This window comes from Gallinula chloropus (genome assembly GCF_964237585.1).
Source record: "Gallinula chloropus genome assembly, chromosome: 14".
In the NCBI taxonomy this organism is placed as follows: Eukaryota; Metazoa; Chordata; class Aves; order Gruiformes; family Rallidae; genus Gallinula; species Gallinula chloropus.
The window spans coordinates 200,757-215,016 of record NC_140099.1 but is presented as its reverse complement, the minus strand read 5'-3'; the positions used below and the strand labels follow the sequence as shown (position 1 = coordinate 215,016).

Below are 14,260 nucleotides of genomic sequence, written 5' to 3'. Positions count from 1 at the left end.
TCTCCAGGACCCACACCCCTGCCTGCACACTGCCTCCAGCCCAAAAAACGACCACAGGGACCTTGCTAGGAAGTAGGGCAGTGGGAAGCTCTGCTCCCCAACATGGGCCCCACAGCAGTAGTGTTATAATTTCACCTCCTGACCCTCCCAACACGGCCAAACACAACCCACACCCTCCTCTGGGTGGGAGCAGCCCCGTCAAAGGGCAACAACGATATCCAGGTACTCATCAGCCCTTCCAATCTTATCCCACTGTGGGTTTTTTTACCCTGTGAGAGGCCACACTGGCTTTCCAGGGGCTTCCCAGATGTGAGGCAGCACCTGGCCGGGCCACCCACGCCTGGCCCACCCTGCAGCAGACGTGTCTCTTTATGAGCAACATCTACCAGGGCTCTGTCCTTCACCTGGCTGATGTCTCCTGGGTGGATCTACTGCCCACAGGGCTCCAGCTGTGCTGCCAGCTTTGTCTTGGCAGGGGATGGGGTCTGTCTGTCCTGGCTCGTGGGAGTCACCTGGCAGCAGAGGACGGAGCGCATGATCCTCAGGACCGGTGGCCTCAGGATGGCAAAGACCCAAGGGTCAACGATGGAATTAATGGAGAGAAACCTCAGGGCCAGGAGGTCCCAGTCGTGGGTGTCCACCTTCTCACTGAACTTGTTCACGTAGGCACGGATCTGCAAAGGAGCAGAGGGAGGAACAGGAATATACATGGGGATCAGTATCTGAAGGGTGGGACCCAGGGCACAGGGGCAGCCTCTGCTCAGTGTCTGTGGGGACAGGACAAGGGGCGATGGGCTCAAGTTGGAGCACAGGGAGTTCCCCACCAATGTGGGGAAGAACTTCTTCCCAGTGAGGGTGAGGGAGCCCTGGGACAGGCTGCCCAGGGGGTGTGGAGTCTCCTTCTCTGGAGAGATTCCAGCCCCGTCTGGACACCGACCTGTGTGCCCTGTCCCAGGGACCCTGCTTGGGCAGGGGGTTGGACTGATGGGCTCTGGGGGTCCCTTCCCACCCCTGTGATTCTGTGAGTCTGTCATTCCCCCCGTGGGGACCAACCTGGAGCCACGAAAAGTGTCAGGCACATCCCACAACTATAACAGAGTGGTGCTGCAGGATGCTCCCTGATGGGGCAGGACTGGTGACCTGGGTGTTTCTGCCATTTAGTTTTTTCCATTTTCTTGGGCTTTGGGTTGTTTTATTCCAAATAAAATCTCCAGAGGTTTGTCCCAGGCTGGTGGGAAGCTGAGCAAAGGCTCTTGGTTCCGGCAGCCCAGGAAGAGAAGCTCTTCTCTGTGCCAACCCAAAACCCATCAGCAGCATCACTCTGGATGAGGGTAAAGCATGTGGTGTCTGTGTCTGAAACCTCCCATTCCTTAGTCAGGCTCTTTATCACTCAACCCCAGCCTGATTTGGGTGGGAAGGGACCTCAGAGCCCCAAAGTGTCCCTCCCAACCCCTACAGCTCTGCGATCCTGTGAGCAATAATTCCAGGTCTGGGCTTCCAGGCTCCATCCCCTGGCCATCTCCTCAGGGAGAGGTGGGCTGTCACAGCACACTTTCTGCTTCCATGGGTCTCTGTGAACTCCTTGCTAATTAAAGCCAGCCCATGATCTGCCCTGTGCTCTGCACCCAGCACCTAACGAGGCTTCGTTATCAACACCAGTGGCTGCCCAAGGAAGCGGTGGGTGTCACCTTGAAACCCACACAGACAGGGCAAACAGACATGTGAGGTGGAGAGGATGAGGGGTGGCTGGAGCGCTCTGGTCCTTCCTGCAACATGCCGACTCATCGCAGCTCACGGGGCTTCCTGGAATAGTGACTCAGCATTTCTTACTCATGCGGGTGGAATCGCCACCCCCTCACTTTGGGGGACATGAGTGGGGGGCACAGGAGATGTGAGCGTCCCTCCTCCAGCTGGGTACCACCCAGGGATGGATGGTGCATCCCAGGGCACAAGGTTCACTCATGGTTCAGCCGGGACCGCCGTGAGCGCAGCACACGAGGGCTGCCCTGGGCTCAGGGGTTTTTGGGGGAGGATTTTGTGGTGTTGTGACCTGATGCTCTCTGGGTTCACGTCCTGGGCAGCCCCAGCCAGAAGAAAAAGTGTCTCACACCAAGGAGGCACCACAGCAGTGTTTAGCAGCTGGGTTTGAGGAGCTGCCAAAAGGCAGCCCAAACACAACCCCACATGGGAGAAGGGCGGTGGGAAAAGCAGAGCCAGCTCTGCTTCTGGATAAGGCTGTATCTGCTACTGCAGGGCCCAGGGGATCCCCACCAACGGCACTTTCCCATCCTGTCTGTCCCCAGCAGACCCACAGGACCCTGCCCATGCGTCCCCACCGATGGGTCCCACTTTATAACGACCACAGCACCCAAACCTGGGCTTTTTTGGGACCCAGGAAGGGGCGCCCATGATGTGTGGGCCCACTGACAGAAGCTGAGGCATCTCTTGGGATGGGGAGCCTGGCCCCCAGGATGCTCAGAAGCATCTGGATATTATCACTTTGGCTTCTCTCTGACTTCAAACCCAGGCAGCCTGGCTCAGCTATGGCCTGTGGTTATCTTCTTTTCCCTTGGGAAAAGGAGGGACTCATGAAGGGCAGGTAGTGTCTATTTAACTCTGTGAGCACAAAATTAGCACTGGCTGCGCTCCCAACCTTGGTGGAGCTCATTTCTAATGGGAACAAAACAACCTCCTGTGGCAGCAGCCTCACACACACACAGGCAGGGGCCAGGAGGGGCTCTGAGACCGTGATGCTGCTGGCATCACATGGCTGGGATGGAGGAGAAGCAGGGAAACTCGCTCTCTCCCCTTCCTCACTTGACCACAGTGTATCAATCCTGTAGTTCTGCTGGAAGCCTCACGTGCAGACAGGGTGCTGGACGTGGGCATGAACCCTGGGATGAGGGATGTTGTGGGCCATGGGATGGATCTCCATTCCCAGCAGTCACCCATCTCCATGCTCATGTCCCGGTGGTGGTGTGGAGTGGAGACCTCAGTCCATCAGTGAGGTCGGTGCTGCCCACCTGCATTTCCAGCTCCATCCTTCCCTCTGGGATAGGATGGAGATGGAGATGGATCCCTCTGGAGATGGATGGATAGGATGGATCCCTCTGCCCACGCAACACATGTACCCACTGTCTCGAGCCCATCAGGATCTTCTTCATGCTCCACTTTGGATGGCTAATCTCTGGTACCCCTCACACCTAACCCTTGAGAGTCCAGCTCCCAGGAACCACGGGGATGCCGTGTGGTCCATGGGACCCCTACTCCAGTCCCTGCCTGGGCCACGCTGTCTGTCCTTGGAGCCAGGGCACCTTTGGTTCTACCACCCCATCCTCTTGCCACCTTGTCACCCTGCCACCCATTCTTTTGTCACCCCATCCTCCTCCTGGCACTGAGGATATGGGGAGTGGTTCCCCCGAGGATGGATGTGCAAGGCCTGGAGTTCATGGCAGAACTGGGGTGTCCCAAGCTTCAGGAGTAGCTGAGCTTTGACCCCAACCCTTGAAGCTTGGGCAGTGGAGCATGGGGGAGCCTTATAAAGGTAAGGAGAGAAACAGGGGTGCTGAGAAGAGGGACCCCCACCGCAGGGGAGAGGCGATTCTCACTCACCGTGAAGGGCAGGGAGCAGATGACGAAGATGATGGTCATGATGGAGAGCAGGAGGAGATGGTCGATCTCTTCAGCCATGGAGAACATGCGCCGGCCGCAGCCGCTGCCCGCCCGCGGCTGCTCGAGCGTGGCCAGGCGCCGGGTCTTCTGCCCGCGGCGGTGCATGCGGGCCAGGTTGGCGATGACGCTGAGGTTGCAGAGCAGGACGGAGAGGATGAGGATGAGGAGCAGGCTGGCGTAGAGCAGCGAGAAGGTGACGTCCGACTGCGACACCTCCCCGCCGCCGTTGTGCTGGAGGTAGTCCAGGTGCATCTGGATGAAGCACCAGGTCCCGGGGCAATACTGCACGTAGCGCCCGAAGCCCACCAGCGGCAAGGAGCTGAAGGCTGCGGAGAAGGTGTAGATGGCTGGCAGGGCCACCAAGCCCGTGCGGGGGCTGAGAAAGCGCTCGTAGAAGTAGGGCTGCCCCAGGGCCAGGCACCTCTCCAGCGCCATGGCGAAGAGGATGAGCATGGTGGCGAGGCCGAAGAAGCTCATGGCGAAGCCGAAGTAGAGGCAGATGTGCCCTCCTTGGGCCAGGGCCGTCAAGGTGCGGTTGCGGTGATAGGATGCCAGGACGAAGGGGCTGACGGAGCAGGTACCCAGGAGGTCGGTGACCACCAGTGCCAGCACCAGGACGTGGAAGAGGGAAGGCGGCCGGGGCCCGCGGCGGCAGCGCAGCAGCAGCCCCAGGGCCAGGAGGTTGCCCAGGAGCCCCGCGGAGAACATCAGGGCGCTGACCAGCGGGCGGGCCTCGGCCGGCAGCGCCCCGCCGCGCTCGCACTGCCCCCGGCCCGTCCCGTTCATCCCGCCGCCGCCGCTCGACTGAAGCCGCCGCCCGCCCGGCCCGGCCCGGCCCCGCCGGTACCGCCCCGCCCCGCCGGCGCCGCCCTCCGCGCTGCCCACCCACACCCACACCCACACCCCTTCCCCTCCCGGCCCCCCCGCCCCGCCCGCCGCCCCCGAGCCCGCCCCGCGTGGCGCAGGGGCCACCGGAACGCGCCCCCCGCACCGCGCCCCCCTCTGCCCCCCAGTCTCCTGCCCGCGCCCCAGCACGGATCGTCCGGGCGCGCGTTGGGGGCCCCGCTTGCGGCCGGTGCTCACAGCCCCGGTAGCGGGCAGGGAGTCCCCGCGCCGCTCCGGGAGCCCCGAGGCGTGGTGAGTCCCGGTAACGGGCTGAAAGTGCCGCTCACGGCCAGCCCCGGGGCCGGCCCGGGGACCCGCCACACGGACAGCCCGGTACCGGCGGCCTGGGATCCCCACTCGCGGCCAGTCCCGGTACTGGACCGGGATCCCAGATCCCCACTCATGGCCAGCCCCGGTGCCGGTCTGGGATCCCCTCTCACTGACAGCCCCAGTACCGGGCCGGGAACCCCCAAGCTGCCTCAGTGCCGGGTCCCTGGTGCCGGTCTTGGAACCCCTCACACGGCCAGCCCCGGTAGCAGGGCGCTGGGATCCCCCGGCACAGCCAGCCCCGGTACCGGGCTGGGAACCCTCCGTGCTGCTCCAGTGCCAGCTCCACCAGTGCTGAGCTGGGAGTCCTGCTCGCGGCCAGCCCCAGCACCAGGCCGGGATCCCCTCTCATGGCCAGCCCCGGTGCTGGTCTGGGATCCCCTCACATGGCCAGCACCCGTACCAGGGGGCCGGGGTCCCCTCTCACAGCCAGCCCCGATACTGGGGGGCCAGGATCCCCGCTCATGTCCAGTCCTGGTACTGGTCCAGGATCCCCTCACATGGAATAGCCCCCACACTGAGACAGCCCTGATGCAGCTCTGGGATGCCCAGGAGGCACAGCCAGAGCCCCCTGTGCCAGTCTGGGGCTCTCCAGCTCAGCAATACCTGGTGCCGTTCGGGGAGCACGGGGCTCACACTGAGCCCTGGTGCTGTGTCACGCCAGGACCCGGTGCTGGTTCAGGGACCCCGCTGAGCCCCAGTACATCCCACCAGCCTGGTGCAAAACTGGGGAACTGTGGCTGAGCCCAGGCTGGGTGGGTGGGTGGGTGCCCACAGCCCTAGAGCCACCCAAACCCTATGGAGAACACCCTGCCCCACGGCCAGCCCCACATCACATCCCCATTGTCCCTCTCTCCCATACGACATCAGAGGTCCCCGTGGGACTGCAGCACTGTCTGGGTATGACTGGGGTGTGTGGGGGGGGACATCAGAAGGAACCCCTCTCCCCACTGTAAGCCTGGCTGAGCACAGCTTGTCTGCCCCACATCCCAGCTCCAAGAAACCTCCTTCTGTTGGGCCTTGGGGCTTGTCACACGTCACAGGAAGCTCTTGCTGTTGCGTAATGTTTCCCCAGCCATCATTACCCTGATCCTCTCCCCACCTTGCCAGAGAAGATCCTTTTCCCCCAAGCTGGGATGATCCAGGGGGCCAGGCAGGACTTGGGCGCAGCCCTTCATCCAGGACCTGATGGGAAACCATCCCCTCAAGGTGCTCTGGTCCCCCCATAAATCCCAGTGAAACGATGCAGCATTGGTGAGCTCCGGCAGGGACACGGGCAGGTTGCTGCCACCAGCAGATTTGGGCTGTTATCTTTAAAACCTGAGTTTTGTAACAGGAACTTTGTAAAGGAAATATGGTCTACAGCGAGCTCCAGGGCCGGGCGGGCTGTGGTTTGTGACAGCACCTTCATTTCCGATGCACTAATCCCCCGCTTTGCTTCCGTTCATCACGTAGTTGGAAGGCTTCTTCAGCCTGGCAAGGGAGGATGTGTGCCCCAAACCCCATCCCTCCCTCTTCCCATGGCCAAAGCCACAGGGATGATGGAGGGGGAGGTGTTTTAGTCAACACCCAGCTCACCCTAAGTGCAGGTGGGACAGCGAAACATGCATCCCAGGGCCTTTTAACTCCCCTCATGGCCTTCAGACGGGATCCATCAGAGCACCAAAGCATGTGGGGACACACTGGATTGTGGGAGCGATGCTGCCAGCTTCCTGAGGGATCCTGGCATCCTGATTCACTCAGCCCCTCTGTGGTATCCACAAAACCCAGGCTTGATAACAGAGCTGAGGCTGGATCCTGGCTGGGTCCATCCAAGCAGCTCGCGGAGGCTGCAGTCTGCTTGCCTGGAGGTCTCTGTCCCAGTGGAGCGCACCCCGTAGGGTGGTTGTTCCAAGGCTTTTCCCAGCCTTCTGGTGGTTGGTGTCACAGCTCAGGAAAGGGGTTTTGGCACCTTCTGGAGCTCATTTTCCTGGCAGCTAATGGAGCCTTAAAGACCCACCTGGGGCTTTGGGTGTCTCAGCTGACACTCAGCTCTGATGGGATATTTTTGCAATAATAAGGAAATTGGTTTGGGGACCCTCACATCCTCGTTGGCATTGCTTGCCCTAAGAGAAGATTTCCAGGAGGAAAAAAAAAAAACACCACCCCAAAACCTCTGGGCTTGTAGGAAAAGCAGCAAGAATTCCTTATAAACCCTGCAGCCAAGAGAACTCAACCTCCAGAGTCTGCTGCCTATGGTTTGGGAGAGATCCTGCTCCACCCCTGATGGGTTTTCAAGGAAAGCTTGGGCAGGAGAGAAGACCAGCCCTCTTGTGCATGGAGGGATGGATTGCACGGATGGATCTCAGCCCTTTTAAACCCCAAAAGAACCCCCTCCCCCCCCATCTGACTTGCGGTTAGCAAATCCAAGACATCATTTTTCTTCCAAAGCCTTCCCAGTTCCATCACTTATCTCACTCACTGGTGCTGCCAGCAGCCTCACTTAGCCCCCCCTCCTCACCTCCTCGCCCCCCCCATCCCCAAGAGAAGCAAGGCTGAGCACTGGGAGGACACATTTCGGTGCCTTGGTTTAATAACTCAACCCACACAGAGGCTGGTTGTGTCTTACAGCCCCTGGGGGCTGAGTGCCTTGGCTCGGGTGCCTGGCATCCCCCCCAGGGTGCAGCTGCCTGCTGGGACACGTGCCTTCCTGCTTCCAGAATGGCTGAAAAATGCAGGCAATAAAAAATTGAAAGAAGGGGAAAAAAAAAAAAAAAGGCTTTTTGCAAGAACTAACCAATTTGCTGGGAAATGAGCCTGGGTGAAGCTGTGCCTGGATTTCATAAGCTGGGGGGGGGGGGGGGGGCAGGGATAATAATAATAATAATAATTAAAAAATGGCTTGGTTTACATCCAGGGAAGGAGCAGGGTGCAGGACTTGGTGATGCTGGGTATGTGTGGGCATGGGATGGTGGTGCTGGAGGGCAGTGGGCACGGTGCAAGGGTTCCCCCCACCCAAGAAAAAGAGCATCGTCGGTGTGAGCTGCAGCCTTGAGTGTCTCCTTATTGCCTCCATTAAGCATTAGTCTGTCCCTTTGGGGATCAGTCTGTCCCTGAGGGAGCCCGTGGGGAACGAGGGAGCCTGGGAGGAGGATGCAGCTGGGAAGGGCTCCCACAGCACCTCTTACCTTGGCTTTTGGCTGGGTGAGCCCTGAACCTCTGGGCTTACTGTGGTTCCTGTTTAGCAACTCTTAAACTACATGGGGCAGGGATAAGTCTTTAATTAATTAATTACTTAATTAATTAATTTCCCCCAAGCTCAGCAATAGGAAGGGGCTCTGAGCTCCTCCAAACCCCAAACTGTACATGTCTGGGCATTAAAATGTGGGATGCCCAAGGGAGAAAGTTGGGGTGGAGAGCAGCAGCGTGCTCCTTGCAGTGCCCAGCGCGCTCAGGCCAGCTCGGAGCCCAGCTCTGGCTGGGGACGTGCTGCCATCTCTGGAGAAGACCGAGATATGGCAGTCCTGCACCCCAGGAACGTGCCAAGGAGTGATTTATCTGCTCCCAGGTCGGCCTGGCCTTCAGCTCCAAGTGCAAACCTTGTCGGCTGCAGCCGGGGCTCGGCTTGCCCGGAGGTAGCGGTGGCTGGCTGGAGCCTCCGAGTCTGCTCCCAGGGCAGGTAGGACACCAGAAAGGGCAGAACACTGATTAAAAGTGCTACTGGAGCCAGGTGAGTGTGTCAAGGTCACTGGGACACTCAGGAGCCCGGCCAGGGAGCGGGAATGATGCCGGGAATGGGGTGGGGGATCACCCCAGCAGCCTGCAAGTCCCCAGGGAGTGCTTGGTGGCTCCATGACAAGCTCATGGATGGGTCAGATGCTGTGGTGTGTGCATCATCTCAGATGGAGCCTGATAATAAACCTTAATGAAGAGCCTGGTTTGGGTTTGGTTTTAATGTAATTGCTGCTTCCTGGGGACCATGGTCGCTGTGGGCTTTAAACACACACAGTGTGGGGCAGGGGCCGTTCCTGGGAGGCTCTCTGGGACCGAATCCTCGTTGGGTTCATGGGCAGATGACGGTTTGTCCCAGCCTGGGCACACACCGAGCACCCGCAGCTCATGTCACTGAGCATTCCTAAACCCAGCCAGGCCTGGTCCATCCGTCCTGACTGATGCAAGGATCCATATGGTGCAGGAGATCCCAGACCAGGGCCGGTGTGGGGGTGACAGGAGGATTCTGCAGAGCCATTATCTCACCTGGCCGTCATCCTGCCGTGGAGAAACAGGTCCGGTGAAAGGCAAGGCGCAGGCTCGGTGCTGTTGACTCTGCAGTCCCACGTGAGCCATCTCCAAGTCAGTAACACACCAGTAACATGAAACCAGCACACAGGCCAAGCCCCATTTTATTTCTTTCTCCTTAGAAAAAACCCCGACGAGAAGCCCCGAGCAGGGAGCTGGCAGGTCACCCCCCATACATCCTCAAACCCAGCCTGCCCTTGCCTCCAGCCCGGAGTGTCTGGCCAAACAGTCGCCCTCACCCCCAAAAAGCCCCCAAGGTGGATCTGCATGAGTTTCTTCCTTCAAAAGCAGAACCCATTTGACACCAAGAGTAAATACGGGCAGGAACACGACTACACCTTGCAAGGCTTGGCTAAATAGAGGGAAGTATTTGCCCTGTCTCCTCCAAGGACTCTGAGCAGATTGGGACTTTTGGACATGATGAATTTTTTGGCCTAAATGGTCACTTGAGGTAGATATTAAATCCAGTTAATACGTGTGGTTGAGGGGAAATGGGTCTTTCATTAAAATGATTGTTTGCTTGCGTGCTTGCACCGTGAGGTTAGACATCCTGGACTCTGTGTTCTCTCAATTACTGTTTTATTAGGGCTTGGGATTGTCATAAATAGTGAATTACAATAATTACAGCAGGACAGGTAGGCATCTGAGTAACACAAATGCTGCATTAGCCCTCGGAGGAATCAATTTGTGAGAGAAGAGTGAGCCACAGCGGGGAAACCGCAGCCCTGCTCGGGGGATAGGGGTTTGGGGCCGTGCTGCCTGGGCACCCCAGGGAGGGATGATGACAGGTCTGCCAGGGAGGGACAGTGGGCACCATGGGGAGGGACCCCCACTTACCCTCTGGCTCCTCAGCACAGCCACGAACTGCCGCTGAGTCTCCAGGTCCCCAAAGGCACCTTCACTTCACACCCCACTCCCTCCCTCCACTCCCAGGCGGCAGACACCCCAAAGCAGTCTGCAGACACTGCAGACACCCTAAAGCATCCCTTGCAACAACCCCCCCCCAGCATGGAAAGGGCTGACGCACAGGACGAAGCGATGGAGCAGGGCTCTGAAACACTTTTATTTGATGGGGACACCCCCCCCCTCTCCTCCCTGCACATCCCCGCTGCCCTGAAGCCACATTCCAACATCCTCCTGCCTCCCTGGAGCCAGGTGCTCCCCAAACCCTCCACGAAGTGCTGCTGCTGCTCGGTAATGTTCACAGGTACCCAGTAGCCCCCCCCCCGGTTCCTCTCCAGGGCAAAACACAACCCGGGGAGGGGGCAGAAACACTTCACACCCACCCCTTGCTGCAAGCTGGACTCTGTCCCAGCCTGCGACAGCCTCGTGCTGCCTCAGGATGCTCCGGGGTGGGGGCACGGGGCCGAAGGCTCGCTCCTCATCCTCACCAGCAGCCGCCGGCTTCTGCCAAGACCCGCTCGCTCAGGAGAAGCCGAGCTGAGGGGCGTCTGTCCTGCGCCAGCCCAAGGGGCAGAACTGGCTGTCCACCCCTGGGACGGGACTTTTCAGGGTGGCTTTGCGGGAGTTCAGCCTCCTGCAAACCCTGCGGATGAACATGCGGAAGACAGAGGTGCGGAAGATGATGAAGACCCAGGGGTCCACGATGGAGTTCACAGAGAGGAACCGCAGGGCGCTGAGGTCAGCGTTCTCGTTAAAGTCGGCGGCGAAGGCCCCCATGTAGGCCCGGATCTGTTAAAAACACAAAGAAACGGGGGAAATGAGAAAAGAATCCACTCCAGGGGTAAAGCTGGGTGCAGAACCCCTCCCAAGGGGCACCTAAAGAAGTTTAAGCCCCTCAGTGTCCTTGTGCATCGAATCAGTATGGGTCATGGGGTGCAGGGCTGGGAGCTGGGGTGGGTCGTGGGTGGTTGTAGCAAGGGGGCACCGTGTCCCCGGCAGGCCAGAGAGATGAAACCTGCAGGTTTGGTCCAAGGACTGGGGTTATTTCGTGAGCAAAAGGAGGACCCAGCCTTTGCAGGCTGCTCTGCCCCCCAAAGGTGGGCACCCCACTTCTGTTGCCACCCCCCTGCACTGGGACGGGTCTCGGCATCTGTTGGATAAAGTGGCTGGCCCACAGCCAGGCAGGGGGGCAAGGTCCTGTCCTTTTCCTCCCCACCCAGGTCCCTCTTTGTTTGAGGGCCACGGGGCTTTCACACGGCTTATTACAAAACCGGTACGAGCCCCGTCGTGACTGGGCTGCTGGTGGGTAGCATGTCACCATACAGCCCCAGGATGTGACAGAGGGGACAGGCAGTGGAGATGGACGTTGTCTTCTAGGGCAGTGGCAGCACCCGCACCCCCCCACCCCGCCAGGATTCTGGGATAGCCCCCTCTGCAGCACCCTACAGAGGCAAGGGGGTGTCATGCTGGGGGTCTCCCACTCCCGCCCCCACCAGCGGGACCCCCCTCTCCCCAGTCCCTGGGGAAGAAGCGGGGGGATTTTAGGGACAATTTCCCCCACGCTAGAAAACACAGCCTGGTTCAAAGGGGCTTGAATCAACCCAGCCCTCAGGGCTGAGAGGAGGGAAGAGATGGGGTGGGGGGGGGGGGTGTAACACAACGAACCAACCTCCCTAGGGATAGGCACAGGAGGGCTATTTCAAGGGGATAAAGCAATGAACCAACCCTCCAACACCTTCGACACCTCTGAGGAATGGGGTAGGGGCTGGGGGGGTACTTCAAGGAGATTTAAGGAATCAACTGAACTCCAGGATGGGGTGGTGGATTAAAGCAATGAATTAATCCCATCCTACCCCCAACCCCCGCCCCATCATGGCATGGGGTGGTTGTGCTGGGGATTATTCCCTGGGCGTTAAAGCAACAGCCAGACCCTTGAGACAGGGTGGGGGATGCTCAGAGGGGGGGGTAAAGTAATTATCTGAACTCACCCCCCCGCCCCCATCACAGGGTGGGGTGAGGAGGGGTTATTCCATGGGGGTTAGAGCAATCAACTAACCCCTGGAGACATGGTGGTGAGTATTCACAGGGGGGCAACCCCCCAAGGACAAGGGGGTATTCATCCTAAAGGGGTTGAAGGAATAAGCCAACCCTTGGGGACAGTTATTCGGGGGGACTAAAGCAAGCGATGGTTATTCAGGGGGGACTAAAGCACTGGTCCCCCCTCAACCCCTCTGGTGGTGGGTGGTGGTGCCAGGGTTTATTCCAAGGGCCCACAGAAATGGCCTGACCCCCCTGTCTCTCTGCAGGACTGAGTGCTGGGGGTGGGGGGCATTATGCCAAGGGGGCTTAGACAACGAGCTGACCTCTGAAGACAGGTTGGGGGAGTATTGAGAGGGGGGCAATGCCCTGAGCCCCCAGGAGCAGGTGGTGGCGCTGGGGATATTCCAAAGGGCAAAAACAACAACCAAAATCACCACACACCCCCCCCCCCCCGACTTCCTCCCTTGGGACTGGGCTGTGCTGATGGGGGGGCTACTCCAAGGAACTCTAGGCTGACCCCTATGGACTGGGTGAGGGGCTTCTTGGAGGGGGCCAAAGCAACAATCCAACCACCTTGGGAGGAGGTGGCAGGGAGAGGGGATGTTTTTTCAGGGGGGTTAATGCAGTGGCTGCCCCCAGGGCTGGGTGGGGGGTATTCGGGATGGGGAGGGGTAAAGAAACCGGGGGATGGAGGGTGGTGTCGGGGGGGGGGGGGGAGGCTGTTCCGGAGGGGTCGGGGGGAGGCGGCGGGGGGTTACTCACGATGAGCGGCAGGGAGCAGATGGTGAAGAGGACAGTCATGAGCCCCAGCAGGACGAGGTGGTCGAGCTCCTCCATGTGCGGGGCGGCCGCGGGGGGCCCGCGGTGGGGCTGCCGCCGCGCCATGCCGTACAGGTGCCGCATGCTGCTCACGTTGCAGGCGCCGATGGCCAGCACCAAGAGGCCCATCACGCTGGCGTAGAGGACGGGGAAGCCCAGCTGGCGCGGGCCGCCGCCGGCCATGCGGATGAAGCACCAGGTGCCGGGGCAGTACTGCATGGGCGCCCCGAACCCCAGCAGCGGCAGCGCGCAGAACAGCGCGCACAGCCCCGCCGCCGCCGGCCCCACGGCAGCCCCCAGCCGCCGGGTGAGGTGCCGCCGGTAGAAGTAGGGATGTCCCAGGGACAGCCAGCACTCCAGCGCCATGGCCAGCAGCAGCAGGGTGGGGGCCAGCCCGAAGAAGGCCATGAGGAAGGCGAAGAGCTGGCACAGGACTCCCGGTTCGCTGTCGGAGCGCCCGCCCGGCCCCAGCTCGCTGAGGCTGCGGTTGTAGGCGTAGGCGGCCAGCACGATGGGGCTCAGCAGGCACTTGCCCAGCAGGTCGGTGACAGCCAGCCCGCTCACCAGCACGTAGAAAGCGGAGACCCTCGGCGGGCGGCCACCGGAGGACCGGGACCGCCTCCGGTGCTGTCCCAGCAGCAGCAACGCCAGCACGTTGCCCAACAACCCGGCGGCGAATAACACCGAGCTGGGCAACGCCGACTGCCCGCTCTCGATGTACCGGCTGTTACGGCACCGGTAACCTTCCGTCGCCATCGGGATATCCCGCAGTGGGATGCACCGTAGCGGGATGGGGTGCTCCCCGGCCCCCCGCACCGCACCAGCACCGCACCGGGCTGCGCCGCGGCTGCCGGCGGCGACTGGCCCGGCGGGGCGAGCGGCCCCCGCCGGCCGAGGGAGGGAGGGAGGGGAGAGGGGGTGCGGCGAGGATGGGTACGGCCTCCGGGGCGGCCCCTTCCCGTTGCCCGGCCCACCCTGGGCCGTCTGAGGGCGGCTGCGGGACGGAGGAGACGGGGAGTTCCCCCGGGAGACGTGCGGCTGCGGGCTGGGGGCGAGCCCCGGGAGGAGGGACGGGAAAAGGGACCGGGACGGGGGTTACGGTAAAGGGATCGCGGCTGGGTCCCTGGGTTGGGGGTTATGGGGTTATGGCGGGGAGGTCAGAGCTGAGTCCCTGGAAGGGGGGTACGGGGTAGGGAGCTGGAGCCGAGCCCCTTGGGGGGGGTGCAGGTAAGGATCCAGCGCTGTTTTGGAGGGGGTACAGGGTAGAAGACAGGGACCCAGTCCCTGGGGTTGGGGGCTGAGGGGTAAGGGAGGCCTGGCTGAGTGCAGGGGGTTA

At 60.7% G+C, this 14,260-nt stretch overlaps 1 protein-coding gene across 1 annotated transcript; it reads right to left on the bottom strand.

The window, feature by feature from the left end:
- Window positions 1–428: 428 nt before the first annotated feature.
- On the bottom strand, window positions 429–13,680 carry PTGER2 (prostaglandin E receptor 2; the record flags this gene model as incomplete). The annotated part of the gene is made up of 7 exons (XM_084270686.1): window positions 429–674; window positions 3,613–4,476; window positions 4,708–4,932; window positions 9,121–9,132; window positions 10,000–10,058; window positions 10,599–10,854; window positions 12,868–13,680. 7 exons carry the CDS (start codon window positions 13,678–13,680, stop codon window positions 429–431), a joined length of 2,475 nt encoding a protein of 824 aa, XP_084126812.1.
- Between the last annotated feature and the right edge of the window lie 580 nt (window positions 13,681–14,260).